Raw genomic sequence first — 16,343 nt, 5'->3', positions numbered from 1 at the left:
TTCAGCAGTAAACACAGGGTAACTTAAGAGCATTTAGCACCGAGCGGAAAACAGAGCTGTCTCCCTGTCTGCAATTGTGTGAGGTTTATCTGAAAAACAATATCTAAATACTTTTTGATTTAAATATGTACAAAATTTAATGACATTACTGGAGCAGAAACAACATATTGTGACCAAGGTTAAGTACATTTTTTCTAACAGTATAGTCATTAGTTAGTAGTGTAGATAGATAGCTTGCATGAAAGTGCACCTGCCAGCCCATTGCATTTGAGGGCCCTGGTTACTATGACGACACCACCGCCCATTTGCCAAGCCCATTCTGGAAATCCTTTAAATCTGCTTATTTAATTCATACACTGCCTTTCAACCTAAAGGCTTTCAAAGCAGCTAAGAATGATAACATACCCATTAAAAACAAAATATTGATTTAAGGACAACATAAACAAATCAATTGAAAACATAATAATAAAAGATATAGCTAGCATTCACACAGTTAAGACCACCTCCAGTCATAGAGTAGCCCAAATGTGGAAGGCCTGCCTAAGTTATCATTTATTTGCTTACTGTGACTAGGACACAAAGAACCTCCCCCACAGCTCTACAGCATGGCATAAGGAATCTTCCCACTTTCCCCAGCTTTTAAAACTCAAGGTTACATGGCACTGAATATCAGTGAGATACATAGTCTCTTACTCATTGGTGTAATTATCTAAAGGGACACATACTGTAAACATATGGTCTTGCAGGGATACATAATAGCACTTAAAGACACAAAGCATCAAGTAAATCAGTAGTCAAAACTAAACCAGAATTATCTTACTATGAGTAAAATACCAATACCAGAGATTGAACAGGTTTTAGTATGAAGAAAAGCCCTTGGTATGACCCCTTTTATTGCATGATGGCAGTCAGTCAGAGAGTACATTGGTAGATGTCTCTTAAGAGGCCGCTTTTCATTCTGGATTCTGAGGCTAAGGATGTTCTGCCCCATGTTTCAACAGATGTCACTTGAGAGAATACACACACACACACACAGATAGACACATTTAATGCGTTCCTATGGGCAAAAAATTCACCTTTATGCGAAAATCCTCCATATGGCCACCATTTTCACTGCCCGGTAAGCGAGGAATGGGCGCAAAAACACAGCGGGTGGCCTTTTTTTTAAAACCCGGTGGCCATTTTGGAACCGCCAATCAGCTGTTGGAAAAACATCGCTATGCGAAAATCAGTAAGCGAAACAGCGTACCAATCATCGCAAAGCGATTTTTTCATCTAAAATACTGCAATGCAATCGCTTTTGTGTTCGCAAAAACTTAATCGCTATGCGGATTTGTTGTTAAATGGGGCGCCCGTTAAGCAAGGCACCACTGTGTGTGTGTGTGTGTGTTGTGTGTGTGTCCCTGTTCAGTTTCCGTCAGTAGTAGGTAGATACATCAGTGTCATCATTGTTTAGTCATTTAGTCGTGTCTGACTTAAGGCTGAACTGTGCTTTTCACAATCCTGTGGCACCAGGGTTGATCATCATTGGCTACAGTGAGGTGAATGCCCCAGGCAGCCCTTATCTTTGTATGCTGTGAAAGGACAACAATTTTTTATTTACTTTGTTTATCGTTGTTTAGTCGTGTCCGACTCTTTGTGACCCCATGGAGTAGAGCAAGCCAGGTCCTCCTGTCCTCCACTGCCTCCCAGAGTTCTGTCAAATTCATGTTGGTTGCTTCGATGACACTGTCCAACCATCTCATCCTCTGTCGTCCCCTCTTGCCTTCCTAACATCAAGGTCTTTTCCATGGAGTCTTCTCATGAGATGGCCAAAGTACTGGAGCCTCCGCTTCAGGTTCTGTCCTTCCAGTGAGCACTCAGGCTTTCCCTTAGAATGGATAGGTTTGTTCTCCTTGCAGTCCAGGGGACTCTCAAGAGTCTCCTCCAGCACCACAATTCAAAGCATCAATTCTTCAGTGGTCAGCTTTCTTTATGGACCAGCTCTCACGCCCATACATCACTACAGGAAAACCATAGCTTTGACTATGTGGAACTTTGTTGGCAGGGTGATGTCTCTGCTTTTTAACATGCTGTCGAGGTTTGTCATCACTTTCCTCCCAAGAAGCAGGCATCTTTTAATTTCATGGCTGCTGTCTCCATCTGCAGTGATCATGGAGCCCAAGAAAATAAAATCTGTCACTGCCTCCATATTGTCCCCTTCTATTTGCCAGGAGGTGGCCATGATCTTAGTTTTTTTTTTTTTTTTTTTTTGATGTGCTTAAGACCATTTTTTGCAGTCTCCTCATTTACCCTCATTACGAGGGTTTATATATATCTCCCCTGATGTATGAGTGGTTTGGAGAAAGGTCATCAATATGGTTCCTATTTTAGTGACTGCATATGTGATACATCTACAAAGAAATTGTTCTTTTCAGAACTGTTGCTTTGTTCCTATGAAGATTCATGGACATTTAATGAGTTTGACTTCTATCATTGACTAGTTTCTCATGACTCCCATAACAGAGTAGAAATATGTCATCTCATAGATTTATAGCTCAACATGTCATTTTTTTACTTCTTTTACAAGGGGCCTGGCTCCTCAGAACAAGCCTGAGCTTCAGAAAGTGATGGAAAGACGAAAAAGAGACCTGGTTTTCAAGCAGAAAGAAGAGGAGGCACAGAAGAAAAAATCAGACTTGGAAATAGAGCTACTCAAACGGCAACAGAAACTAGAACAGGTAAAAGCGGATGGAAGTGTATCAGTAACTTTGACAACCTTCCAGAATTCGATAAATGAATCTGGTTGCTCAGAAACAGCTTAAAACTGTATTGAAACCCACAAAGAAATGACTGTTAGTTCCACAGTAGTCTTCTGTTAAAAAACAGAGATAATAATAGGTTTTTAAATTGTAGGAGCAAATTCATGGAATGCAGTTTTGTCAATAGTTACCCAGCAAGATGGTCAGGTAATGTATTCTCAAGGTGACCCAGATAAGTGGGAGATGAATAAGAAGGGGTGGAAATAATTTCACAAATCTTCTCCTCTGTCATGTCAGTCTAAACCCTCTATGTACTGCCACAAAAATTACCGTTTAGATCTCCTCACTAATTACAATTTAGATTTCAAAAAGCACTGCTTTTTTTAAAAAAATGTCATGCCTTCTATTTTTAAACAATATATCCCCCTTGTTTTCAGCTTGAACTGGAGAAGCAGAAGATCCAGGAAGAGCAAGAAAATGCACCTGAATTTGTCAAAGTGAAAGGCAACTTGAGGAGGACAGCTCAAGAATCAGCAGAAGCCCAAAATTCTTAGAGGATTTTTTTTTTTTGAGGGACTTGAAAGCTTTTATCAAGTGGCTGCCAGGGCAGGACGTCTCCAGAATGTCTCACCCTCTTGCCCTGGATTTGGGTGGGAAATTGTGGTCAATACGAGGTCATTTTTTATTCTGGAACCTGTGGATTAAGAACTGCATGACAGATAAAACTCGCCAATAATACTATGGAGATCAGAGGATAATCAAGCAACCCGTTGTCACTTGAGAGACCTGCCCAAAATACTTGACCGGAGAAACAATATGAGTTGTTTGCATTGCTTGCTTATTCCTGATCCAACTCAGGCTAATGTGTGTGTGTGTTTTTTCTCTCCTCTTGTTCTTAACTTTGTAGAGTTCTGCCATGCAGAAGAACAAAGTATTGTGAAACCACTTCTCATTTGCCTCCTGTATGGAATGCCTGCTTCGGAAATGAACTGTACTCATTTTCCCTACCCTTCAAGTCTGTAGTGTAAACACAAATTCCTTTTGACTTGAATTTATTTTGTTCACTAACTAGTGTGGGTACTTCATCACTATCAAAAAGTAAGTAGGAAAGGCTCAATATGCTGCATCATTGAACAGATAAAAAGTGTTTTTAGTCACCTCTGCTCACAAATGAATGGCTGGTATTCCTCCCATCCCCAAGCTTGTTGGCCAGCTGCACCACATTAATGCTCTGTATTGTTCACCTGCTGTGTCTAACTGGCAGCTGACTTTTTCTTTCATCTATTCCTCCACACAACCATGCTTCTAGTTTTGTAACCAGGCTACAGGGATGGATTATGTTTCTTGACAGCAGCCTTCTTCTATGTCACATGATATATTGTTTCTCAGACTAAGGGAACTTGGGAAAAAAAGTTTGTGAGCAGAATAGAGAACTGCCCTTCTAAGAAGAAAAATGTTAAACTTGAATATGCCTGCATTTGGGGCATATCCTTTGCTCTATAGGATTTTCATTGTTCTGCAAAGTATAAGAGCTGGGCAACATGTGGCCCTTCAGAATTTCCTGGACTTCAGCTCCCATAAATCCTACCCAGCATAACCAATGGTAAGGGATAATGGCATTTGTAGTCCAGCAACTGAAAGGCCACTGATCTCACCAGCCTTGTGGTGGAAAAGGTAAAATAATGCCAGCCAAAGAATGCAGTGTTTTGACGCTGAAAGCCAACATTAATTCTCATGTTGGTAAATGAGATCTTTAATGCATCTATATGGACATAAGCCCCACCGAGTTCAGTGAGACTTAATTTGCAGATATGTGCATATAGGATTGGAGTCCAACTTGCTCAGTCATCTAGGACCATCTTCAAGTCACTTGATTATGTGGTAATATACCATTTTTAGTAGGAGCATGACTAAAATCCAGAGACAGAAGATTACATTCAGTATTCTTCCTTCTTAGAGGAGACCAGTTGAAATTAATGGAGTTTGTTGGTTAATGGTGAATAGTCAGCTAAATTGTAAGTCCCATGGCTGTTTTAGATTGGAATAACGTTAGATTTTGCTCAGAACTGCATATTTTCCAGAGGGGGGAAAAATCACTCTCTAGAACAGTGGTTCCCAACCTTGAGTCCCCAGATGTTTTTGGACTAAAACTCCCAGAAGCCTTCACCACTAGCTGTGCTGACCAGGATTTTTGGGAGTCGCACTCCAAGAACAACTGGGAGCCCAAGGTTGGGAAGCACTGCTCTAGAAGGACAAGCCTTCTGTATCGGGTTAAAAAACAACAACAAACCACTGCTAAGCTCTGCTTCCTGTAGCTGGGTTTCAATAAAATTTCCAAATTTTATTGGCATGATTCTTTCTGCAAGGTTTCCCAAAGTAAGCTGTGGAAGAGTCTTTTGTGACACAGCCTCTTGATAGCATCATACAGTCTGGAGGAAAACTGCTTAATGCTTATACATTACAGGTGTGTAAGCGACGACTCTGCGCAGACCAGTATATCTGGAAACAAAAGAAAATCTTAAAAATGGACCTGCAGGTCCTATAGTAAATATGCTCTGTGTAGTCGTAACACTGGTTTTAGAGCATGTGTGTAAAATATTTATTGCACTTTTGTTTCTTGGTATGCAAGTAAGAGAATGACAAACTGGTAAAGCATGCTTTAAAATAAAAAGGCCAGAATGTAGATGTAGAAAATCATGAATACAGGTACAGATCACGAAGCATCCCATTCAGTGGCTGCTTTAAAGAACATTAGAGGAGGATCAGGTCTATACTCTTGCTTTGGAAAGCTGAGTGAAAATAAAGCTTATATTTGCAATTACAACCATGTGAAGTGCTTGACGGTGTTTGATACCGGTACCAGCTTGCAAGAGTAATCTGTGTTTTGTCATAGCTGCAGGCATTAGAAATTGAAAAAAAAAAAACCGATTTGCTACTGGCCTTGGGACCCAACATTGACAACAAACAGTCTTCCCTGCGGCATGATGCTTTTCAGGTTGTCAGGACCCAAGCAGTTCTTCTCAACGTAAAATTGCATTATAAATCCACATCAATGATAAATACATTCTGTTGGGATCTAATTTACTTCTAATTTGAATCCTGACACAATGTCTTTTATCACTGACTTGAATTAATAATGTTGCATGCATTTTTAGAAGAGTGAATTCTAGGGCCATTGATGAAGCAATAATGTTGGCTGGCTTGACTTCAATCTTTGCTTGAAACATAGTGAAACTTTGCCATTTCTGCAAAGCAGAATCACAAATATTGTAGCTTGTTTAATTTCATTTCTTCTACTAGACTGGAGATCAATTTTGGGAGAGATTTCTAATTGCAAATAGCTTATAGAGCAATTGTTTGCATTAGAGTTGGATTTGCCAGTGCCCTTCTCTGTCCAACTTGTAACTGTCTGCACTGCATAGAATGATTTTGGGAAAGGGGAGAGGAACGCCCAGCAAAATCTTGCCTTAAATGCTTTTATCAACTGTTGAGTGTTTCTCATGCTGTCACATTGAATTGACCCCATAGTCTTTGACAAATCATCACTTTTGAATTTGAATTTCACTGCCAGCCTGTGTTTTGAGGGGCATCTTAAAATGGGCTTCACAATATCTTCTTGTTGGGATTCCAAAGTAAAATAAGTATCTTGTTGCAAAAAACCCTGTGAACATGTGAGAATCCCTTAGATTTTACCAAACACCGGCCAGACTTTTAGTTGAATCCACTGTCCAACTGCTCTGCTTTGTAAGTCATCATGGATGCAGCTGTATGGTTTGTGGAGGAAGGAAGATGTCTCTTACAGCACCTGGTAAACTGCTTTGTAGATACAGTATGTAGTAATCTTGGGGATGGGGTGGGAAGTAATATTATTATACTACGCATAGAATGTAAACATACTTTTAGCCCAATGACTTCTTTTTGTGTAGGAATTCAGAATTATGTTTTGTGTTGATACAACAAATAACTGAATTTGAAAATATGGATTTAACAGATGCTTTGGAATGTTGAACTCTTCTTATTCACAGTGACAGACTGACAACCTTCATGTCTGAGATTCTGTTCTCAGCCCTATCTACCATTTTTTTAAAAAAATCTAAATATTTTCTATTGAGCTGCCTGATTTGCAAATGGCTGCCTTTTTTAGAAGTCTTCTGTTAATTAATGAATGCTTTTAAATTTTGTTTTACCTGGTTAATGTAGCCTCTCAGTTCTTTAAGTGGTGTTTATTCTGATATAGCTACACTTCCTTCTGAGTGTACATATATAAATATTAAGAAAGGGAGCCTTAATGGGGGTATGTTTTCATAATTTAATATTTTTTTGTATTTGCTCATTCCTGTTTGTTTTTAACAAAGTGTTACAAAAATGAAAGTGGAATTCTTAGAACCAAAGTTAATTCTTAATAAATATCTGCTACATGCTTGGAATATGTAACCGTGTACGTGACCTTGATCTTTGCTATATTTTCCTTGGTCATTTAAAACTGAATTCTGTGTCTCTTTTTACAGTGCACAATTCCAAGGTCACACTGACTGATTCCTTCAAATTACGTTCATGGTTATGCACACAGAAGGTGTCATTAACTGTTAAAATTAGTTGGGTAATGATAGTTTGATTTCCTCACTTCCCTTGCATTTATTATCTTGAACAAGAATTTTTTACTCCATGTTAGTAGCCTTAAATTATTTGAGGGGGAAATTATTTAGCTGTTTTGGACTTATCGAATCCACGCGACGGAGTGAGCGCCCGTCGCTTGTCCCAGCTCCCGCCAACCTAGTGGTTCGAAAGCATGCAAATGCAAGTAGATAAATAGGGACCACCTCGGTGGGAAGGTAACAGCGTTCAGTGTCTAAGTCGCACTGGCCATGTGACCACGGAAGATTGTCTTTGGACAAACACTGGCTCTATGGCTTGGAAATGGGGATCAGCACCGCCCCATAGAGTCGAACACGACTGGACAAAAATTGTCAAGGGGAACCTTTACCTTTACCTTTGGACTTTTAAACTTTTGACACAGATGAATTAATTCTGCCATTCTGAACTCTTCTAAATTTACCCCCCCCCAAAAAAACACCAAACCAAACCAAAACAAAAAAAACTGCTCCACAGTTCAAAATGCAACTAGTACATTCACACTCAGTTGCACCTGGGCCACATAATAGACTAGTAGAGCATTCTCATTTGCATTCTCAGATTTGGAACCCCAACATTGATGTTATGAAACATAGTTGTATTTTGAAGGATAAAGGATAAAGCTGCCCTGTTAAGTCATTGCCATTTTAAAAACGAGCACAATCCAGCTAACTTTAAGCATATTGAAGTTTTACTAGGAGAGAGAACTGCATGTTTAATCCCTTCTCATTAAAATCAGTGGGGAACCCATGTGCATATTGTTGGCTTTATTTTTAAGTCAGAATCAAGTTTATAAACATTAATTTTGAATAATATGGCGGGGGGGGGGTCCCTAGCAGTTTTAGGTCATCTTGAATTGCTGAATTAGTACTGCCACTGCTTGAATAGACCAAAATTTATACAGTTTCCCAGATTGTACAGATTTGGGGTTTTCAAGGATTTGAGCTTACTGGGAGTTCTGTAACTTATGCAGCACCTTCCTAAACCATCATCTTTTGATATATTAAAATTATAACTCCCACATAAACCTTGCACATGCAGCATGCCCTTCCTAACTAATGAACACTTTTTTTTGAAAAAGAAAATGTAAAATGCTTAAAAGTACTATAAATGGGAGTACTGCAGATGGAAGCACTGGCCTCCAGCTGCCCATGATCTTCATTTCCCCAGAATGCCAGTGCTGCTCTAAGATGACAAGGAGAAATAAATAAGTGAAGGAGAAATCTGCCATGGAGGCTTTGCCAACTGTATCTTTAATAGGAGCATTATTTACATATATATCAGATATTGCGGAAAACACCTGCTGTTTGAATAGGGTGGAGCATTTTTCTTTCGTAGTATGTACTGTATATGAAATGGCCTAGAAACACAACCATTTGGTGTTCGTGGGCCAATGTGGGCTAGAAACTTTGTAAAACTTCAGTTAACTAATCTGTGACAAACAACTTTAGTTCCATTGGGTATGTGCTGAAAGTATAATTGCTATTATGAAGGAAGATCTCAGGTTTGATTTGTTTTCTTATAAGGAACAAAAAGCAGATTTTAAAGACAACGTTTTGGCTGTGAAGGCTAAATTAATATGTTGGTCCCAGCTAATGTAAAACAGTTGAATGAATGTGACTTATTACATGAACACTTATCACAAGTCCCATTGATTCAATGGATCATCTTGACCTGGACAATTGGATTTAGCCCATAGCATGTGTATTACATTCTAAATTATACTGCATGCCCTCAGCAACTTTTTATTAGCAATATCCCAGGCTTCCCACTTTTTTTTCTTCAGACCATGATGTACAATATTCTCTACCAGTAGTCTACCTCCCTTTAAATGCAAATAAATAAGTACATTTAATGCACCAGACCCTCTTTAGCACTAACTAATGATGAACCAGTACTTTTGTTTTGTATCCCCTTCAACAAAAAACAAAACAAATAAAATCCATCCTCTCCTGCCTAATAGCAGATTGTTTGTGTCTGTGGGTTTGTTAAATTATTTTTGGAGTAAGGAGCTCTAATCTCTTTCACTACACCTTTTCCTTATCCTGGTGCCCTCTAAGGAAAAGGTGTTGAGTGAACTCTTAATTAGATGTTTTAATTTGCTGCAGCTGCATTAAGAGATTAGCCTGGAAACTGATATCATGTGGTGTATCAGAAGATTCACTGCTGCTCATGGTTACTTGGTGAGTAGAAAATAACTTAAGTAATATATAAAGACTATCTGGGACCTCACATCATTTTAGGCTAGTTTCTGTCAGTAAAGATGAGTTCTAGCCTTAGTTTTAATTAATTAGCTCTGCATCATGTTGAAAGGAGATGGAAGAATAATGAGAACCGGATATTCACCTACTAACTATTTCTCCTGGGAAACAGGTGTCAGTTTGTGCTAAGAAAAATTCAGTTTTGTCTTTCTCTAGAGGATCTTCAACAATGAAAGGCTTCAGGTCAACTGTAGCCATCATTTCTTTGTATCACCATTTCTGCTTCTTTTTGAAGTTACAACAAGGAGAAAAAATAAGAAACTTGAAAAAATATCCACACACACTCACACACCCCTTTTCAATTTTGCAGTGCTGAGGCAACTCGGGTGTTGCTCTATTAATTGTATGTTTTACAAAAGGGTATGCTAGCATGGGCCAGATATTGTTGCACTTCAGTTGCCATGAGTGTTAGCCAGCATCCCCATTTGTGGAGGAACAAGAGAATATGGGTCCAAACAAAACAAAAATAATCTAAGCGACCATATCTGCCACTCTTTTTAAATTAAGGTTTGAAAGCAAAGAACATCCCCTGTCAAAAGCTGGATATATATGTATACTTTATAGATGTGATACACTGAATGTACTAAAAAGAGCCAAATATGTTCTGGTACATGCGTAGCTTGTTGAATGTGGATGTTTCAATCACCTGCTTTTATTTGATACTAGATGGTTATGTTTCCAGGTGATGGTATTAGAAAGCTGTCTACCTACCCACCTGTATCTACTGAGTGCTGCTCTGACAGAGAATCTATCAAGGCATAGAAGTCTGAGAGAGTCTCCTATCCTGGAATCCTGAGGTAAACAGGTCATTGTATAACAGACTAAAAACACTTTCATGAACTTATTTACCAGGCTGTTGTGTAAAATAATACTTTAACTTGAACCTACTCTTGCCATGAGACTGCTCTTTGTGTCTCGTGACACTCACAAGCATTCAAATCACTTGCTAGAGTGGCTTGTCATAGCCATAATATATCAGAGTATTATTTCAGCAAATGACTGACCTAAATAATACTTGGAAGTTTAGCCTTGATTTTTTTTTCATTGATTGTTGCTGCAGCTTGGGGTGCAGTTCTGTTGTTTCTGTTTGCCTTAAAAAAAAACAACAAAGAAGATTTGCCACAACACCAGGGGTTTGAACTATAAAGGACCCCTTTGAGATATCTGTGAAAAAATTTTAGTCATCCAGGTGAGATTATCTGGAAGTTGAGTCATGGCAACTGGACTTCTTATTAGGTTGAAATCTTTTACTGCTCATCCAAGTAGCTTCTTCAGCCTTGGATGAGTAGCAAAATGTTTCAAACTAATAAGAAAGAAGTCCAGTTGCTGTGACCCTTTGAGATCCCTTCCCATTCTATGATACACCTTTCTTATTGTTATTGTAGCACAGGCTCATGGGACGTTAATGTATTTGTTGGTTTTATTATATTTACCTTAGATCACCTTGAACGTCCTGTGGGGTCAGGAAGGTAGGATTAATTTTTCGGAAATAAGTTAACCACATTTATGTTATTTTATTTTTCTTTATTTTATGTTGCCTTTTCCCTCATAGGGGGCCCAAAGAGTATTATGTACTTGACTAAGACCTATACTTTTTATTAGTTGTCTGATCTCCCATACCAATGAATCAGTGGCTGACTGGAGAGGAAAAAGGTGTTTACTGAGATACACCTACTGTCAACTCCAACTTCTGTTTATGCATGCATTTAAGTGACAAGAATAGAAATACTGTAGTAAGAAAAATGAGAAGGCCACAGCGGGCAGTAGCTACAACTTCAAAGTGTAACCAATGCTTTCTAAATGTATGAAATGCCAGGTTGCTTCAAAAAGAAAAGGAAAAAGGAAAAAAAAATTAACGTCATGCCTAACAGCAAAACATGACCTTCAAACAGGTATTCTGGAGGATGAAACTATGACCGTTCCTCAGAAGGAAGAGATGATGGAACATCAGGTTTTACCATCATTCTTGCCAGAGGGACATAATCTCAGGATGAGATTGTGAGCGATATTTTGGATGCAGCTCAAGCAATCACATTTCTTCTCCAGTAGTAAATTATTTTGATAGCAGTTTTGTTCTGGATGGTTTCGCTTAGCTGTTGTTTACGCACTGACCTTTCCAATGTGGAAAAGCATGAGTATTTTTTTGTTTTAAAAAGTTAACCTGAGCAGTTGTTCGGTGTGGCTTTTCTAGTTTACTCAAAGGCACTTGGGAGATGTCTGAATCTCAGATGGTTTGGCACTTGTCTGGTTCGAATCATATATTTTTATACTTTATATAGAAGACATAATAACATATTGATAAGCATCTGGCTGAGCTCACCCACTATCATTTACTTCAGTTTCTGGTAAAAGATTGATCTGGCTTCAGGAGGTAATGCGTGCTTCTAGGAGGGTACATACTTTGGGCAAAATGTGAAATCCATGATTTTGTGGAGAAAGGGACCCATTAACTAATTTTTGCTCTATTCTAGCTAGAGGAAGAGCTTGAGAAAAAGTACCTGGAGGGAGGGTAAATCCCTCAAAATCCAGTGGTTTTGTTGGCAGATTCTAGGGACTGCAATTAAAAAAATGTGATATTTCCAGGCTATGCCTATAGCAGTTGTTTTTTGTTTGTTTGCCCATGGTGCTATTTAACCATATTAGCATGTGCAAGCTTGGGTGTGTGAACACCAATTCTCGTTCCCCGTTTGCTGAATGAGACCAAGATCTCTCTGAAACAGCACAACAGGGGCCAGCCCGCAGGGATGCCTGAGGAATTTCCAGTGCAAGCTTATTTGTACCTTCTTTGCGGATCACAAACACTGCCTGATTTTGCACCTCTCTGAACTTTGTGTCACACTCCGTCACTCAAAAAACATAACAAAATGCTTTAGAAGTACATTATGAGGGGGAAATATGCTGAAAATAATATTTGAGGTATTTATTTTCATTCTTTTAAAAGTAAGTAAGGAGTAAATGCTTGGAACTAAGTGAGGAGTAAATGCTTGGAAGCATAACAAAGTCTTTGTCCATCTTTATCTACCAGCAAGAGATACAACTGAAAGAGGCCTTACTTTTCCTGTTATTTTGCATGCCATTCCAGCAACTCCAAAGCATGTAGCTGAAATATGTGTTGACTGTGTGCGTTTCTTGTTCAGACTTTGCACCCGCTTAAAAGGCAGCACAATCTGGGTGTGGAAATTGTAACTGAAAATTAAAGCTGAAACCTTGTACACACTTACTTGAAAATTTAATAGGACTAATGAAAAATGTATTTTCTCTTCCAGTTGTGTTTTATGCCAGTTTCTTGGTTAGAATGGTAAGGCACAGCAGACCTGGCTGATTCTTGAAAATATTGTGTGTCTTAGCATATGCCCTGTCTTCCCATATGATGTGCTTTGAGGTAAAGACTTAGGTTTAGAATACTCCCTGGAAGTCTGGCATTTGGGGGTGGGTGGGTGGAGGTTTGGAAGAATGTTTGGATGTTTTTGAGTAAAGCCGTCCCCTGAGGTAGCAGAACTGGTTGACTGAATTACCTTTTCAAATAACATTCCTAGCCATTACTTCCTACAGGCTGGGAAACATCAGATGTAGACAAATATTAATCAGCTTTGAGAGGGTGTGCAAAGAAATCCATGGGGGAAAATATTCCATATGGATTCCCCCCCCCCCCACTATCAGCTGGTCAGTAAGAGGCCAGGGTGGACCTGTGGAGACTGGATATTATGTGTATGCAGAGCAGGAATAGCAGCGGTCATGTGGAAGAACTCCTCCGCTTTGACTTTTTCCCATCTTGTCTAATGAGCACTGGAACCAGTAATCGGGAAGGTTGCCTCCACACTACTATTTGGTGCCTTCAAATGTTCCCTTGTGCCCAGCTGCTCTCAGTTCTCAAACCCAGGGTGCATCTGCCTGGTCTGCCTTTTGCTGCATGACACACAAGAAAAAATGGTGCACCCGAATCATCATTATTTTGGCACCTGAGGTAGAAAATCCCACAAACGCCTCTCCCATCTAAGATGATATAGCTAACAATTTTTTTGACAGAAAAACAAATTATTTTCAGTTAACCCACTTGATTTACAGAAACATCATAAAGGATAAAGGATAGGTTCTAAAATGTAGATGATTTAGGAAGGGCATCAACTCACATAAATATCTTAACTGAACACACCAGTGATAAATAGAGTTTATGTCCTGTTAAGAACAAAGAGAGCTAGCCTCATTCATACACTAATTTAAATATACAATTTGAAAAGGAGAAAAAGAATACTAAATAAAGCAAATAATAGGCTAATATTTGTTTAGATCAAGCTAAATAAACAGGAGGGAAAAGAATGTTTAGTCACTGTTGTTGTTGCTGTTTAGTCATTAAGTCGTGTCTGACTCTTCGTGACCCCAGGGACCAGAGCATGCCAGGCCCTCCTGTCTTCCACTGCCTCCCGGAGTTCATGTTGGTAGCTTCGGTGACACTGGCCAACTATCTTGTACTCTGTCGTCGTCCTCTTGCCTTCACATTTTCCCAACATAAGGGTCTTTTCCAGGGAGTCTTCTCTTCTCATGAGATGGCCAAAGTATTGGAGCCTCAGCTTCAGGATCTGTCCTTCCAGTGAGCACTCAGGGTTGATTTCCTTCAAAATGGATAGGTTTGTTCTCTTTGCAGTCCAGGGGATTCTCAAGAGTCTCCTCAAGCACCACAATTCAGAAGTATCAATTCTTCGGTGGTCTATCCCATGAATTGATATAGAAGGCCCAATTTTCAGTAAATCCAATCATACTGTTGATTGTTTTAATTCCCATTTAAAACAGGAATATGAAAACATTAGGATCATTTTGGATATCATCCTCTACTAGTCAACTCTTTATTTAATAATAATAAAAATACCAATACAGTATGAACAAAGTTAGCAAGGTTATGCTCAAAATCCTACAAGGTAGGCTTCAGCAGTATGTGGACCGAGAACTCCCAGAAGTACAAGCTGGATTCCGAAGGGGCAGAGGAACTAGAGACCAAATGGCTAACATGCACTGGATTATGGAGAAAGCCAGAGAGTTCCAGAAAAATATCTACTTCTGCTTCATTGACTATGCAAAAGCCTTTGACTGTGTGGACCACAGCAAACTATGGCAAGTCCTTAAAGAAAGGGGAGTGCCTGACCACCTTGTCTATCTCCTGAGAAACCTATATGTGGGACAGGAAGCAACAGTTAGAACTGGATATGGAACAACTGATTGGTTGAAAATTGGGAAAGGAGTATGACAAGGCTGTATATTGTCCCCCAGCTTATTTAATTTATATGCAGAATACATCATGCGGAAGGCTGGACTGGAGGAATCCCCAGCCGGAATTAAGATTGCCGGAAGAAATATCAACAACCTCTGATATGCAGATGAAACCACTCTGATGGCAGAAAGTGAGGAGGAATTAAAGAACCTTGTAATGAGGGTGAAAGAGGAGAGTGCAAAAAATGGCCTGAAACTCAACATCAAAAAAACTAAGATCATGGCCACTGGTCCCATCACCTCCTGGGAAATAGAAGGGGAAGATATGGAGGCAGTGACAGATTTTACTTTCTTGGGTTCCATGATCACTACAGATGGAGACAGCAGCCCCGAAATTAAAAGACGCCTGCTTCTTGGGAGGAAAGCGATGACAAACCTCAACAGCATATTTAAAAGCAGAGACATCACCTTGCTGACAAAGCTCCACATAGTCAAAAGCTATGGTTTTTCCTATAGTGATGTATGGAAGTGAGAGCTGGACCATAAAGAAAGCAGACCGCCGAAGAATTGATGCCTTTGAATTGTGGTTCTGGAGGAGGCTCTTGAGAGTCCCCTGGACTGCAAAGAGAACAAACCTATCCATTCTAAAGGAAATCAAACCTGAATGCTCACTGGAATGACAGATCCTGAAGCTGAGGCTCCAGTACTTTGGCCATCTCATGAGAAGTGAAGACCCCTTGGAAAAGACCTTGATGTTAGGAAAGTGTGACGGCAAGAGAAGAAGGGGACGACAGAGGATGAGATGGCTGGACAGTGTCTGCGAAACAACCAACATGAAATTGACACAACTATGGGAGGCAGTGGAAGATAGGAGGGCCTGGCGTGTTCTGGTCCATGGGGTCACGAAGAGTCGGACATGACTAAACAATGATGAACAAAGTAAATAAAAATTGTTGTCCTTTCACAGCATACAAAGATAAGGGCTGCCTGGGGCATTCACCTCACTATAGCCAATGATGATCAACCCTGGTGCCACCGGATTGTGAAAAGCACAGTACAGCCTTAAGTCTGTAGCAAATCGGGTGCTGCCTTAGCACAGCATATTCACAAATAACTGTTCCTCCTTTTACACCTCCAGGAAAAAAGTAAGAAGCCTTTCAATAAGAGAGGATTTAGTCTTATGAAATAGATTTCAAACACACCTTTCAGACACATTTATGTCAGAAGACTGTATAGGAAGTACAAAAATAGCTTCCTTTGGTCCATAACTAGCATTTGAGTTGGTAGAAACAGGAATATTTCTAAAGATGAAAAAATCCTCGTGTTTAATAAACTTTTAAGTTGCTGCAAATCGTCCGGTGGTGGCTGGAAACATGATTACTCTCCACCTGCTGTATAATAAGGGACACTTCTGTATGTTCTGAATCAGAAACGATTCCATTTAAATTACCTGACAATGCACGTCTTAGATCTAGCCTGCTGTGATAATCTGAGAACGTGGGAGTAT

At 39.5% G+C, this 16,343-nt stretch overlaps 2 protein-coding genes across 9 annotated transcripts in view; both read left to right on the top strand.

Annotated features, from left to right (window-relative positions):
• FAM107B (family with sequence similarity 107 member B) overlaps positions 1-7,798 on the top strand; it is a 112,875-nt gene extending 105,077 nt beyond the window's left edge. For all 6 annotated transcript variants that reach the window (XM_078394272.1, XM_020809681.3, XM_073000756.2 and 3 more), the window contains 2 exons: positions 2,570-2,720; positions 3,179-7,798. In XM_078394272.1, coding sequence (XP_078250398.1) covers positions 2,570-2,720; positions 3,179-3,295 — 268 coding nt within the window. In that variant the 3' untranslated portion in view covers positions 3,296-7,798. The remainder of the gene's footprint in view (positions 1-2,569; positions 2,721-3,178) is intronic.
• A 1,658-nt stretch (positions 7,799-9,456) lies between these two features.
• FRMD4A (FERM domain containing 4A) overlaps positions 9,457-16,343 on the top strand; it is a 605,541-nt gene continuing 598,654 nt past the window's right edge. The window contains exons 1-2 of one of the 3 annotated variants that reach the window (XM_073000747.2): positions 9,457-9,556; positions 10,317-10,431. The gene's annotated coding sequence lies outside the window, so the exon portion shown is untranslated. Of the gene's footprint in view, positions 9,557-9,631; positions 9,747-10,300; positions 10,432-16,343 lie in introns of those variants that run through there. The other 2 variants (XM_073000748.2, XM_073000749.2) reach the window with 2 other exon arrangements.

The sequence above is a fragment of the Pogona vitticeps genome, chromosome 5, assembly GCF_051106095.1.
Source record: "Pogona vitticeps strain Pit_001003342236 chromosome 5, PviZW2.1, whole genome shotgun sequence".
NCBI classification, from domain to species: Eukaryota; Metazoa; Chordata; class Lepidosauria; order Squamata; family Agamidae; genus Pogona; species Pogona vitticeps.
The sequence above is the reverse complement of the archived record's forward strand: the minus strand, read 5'-3'. Positions and strand labels throughout refer to the sequence as shown.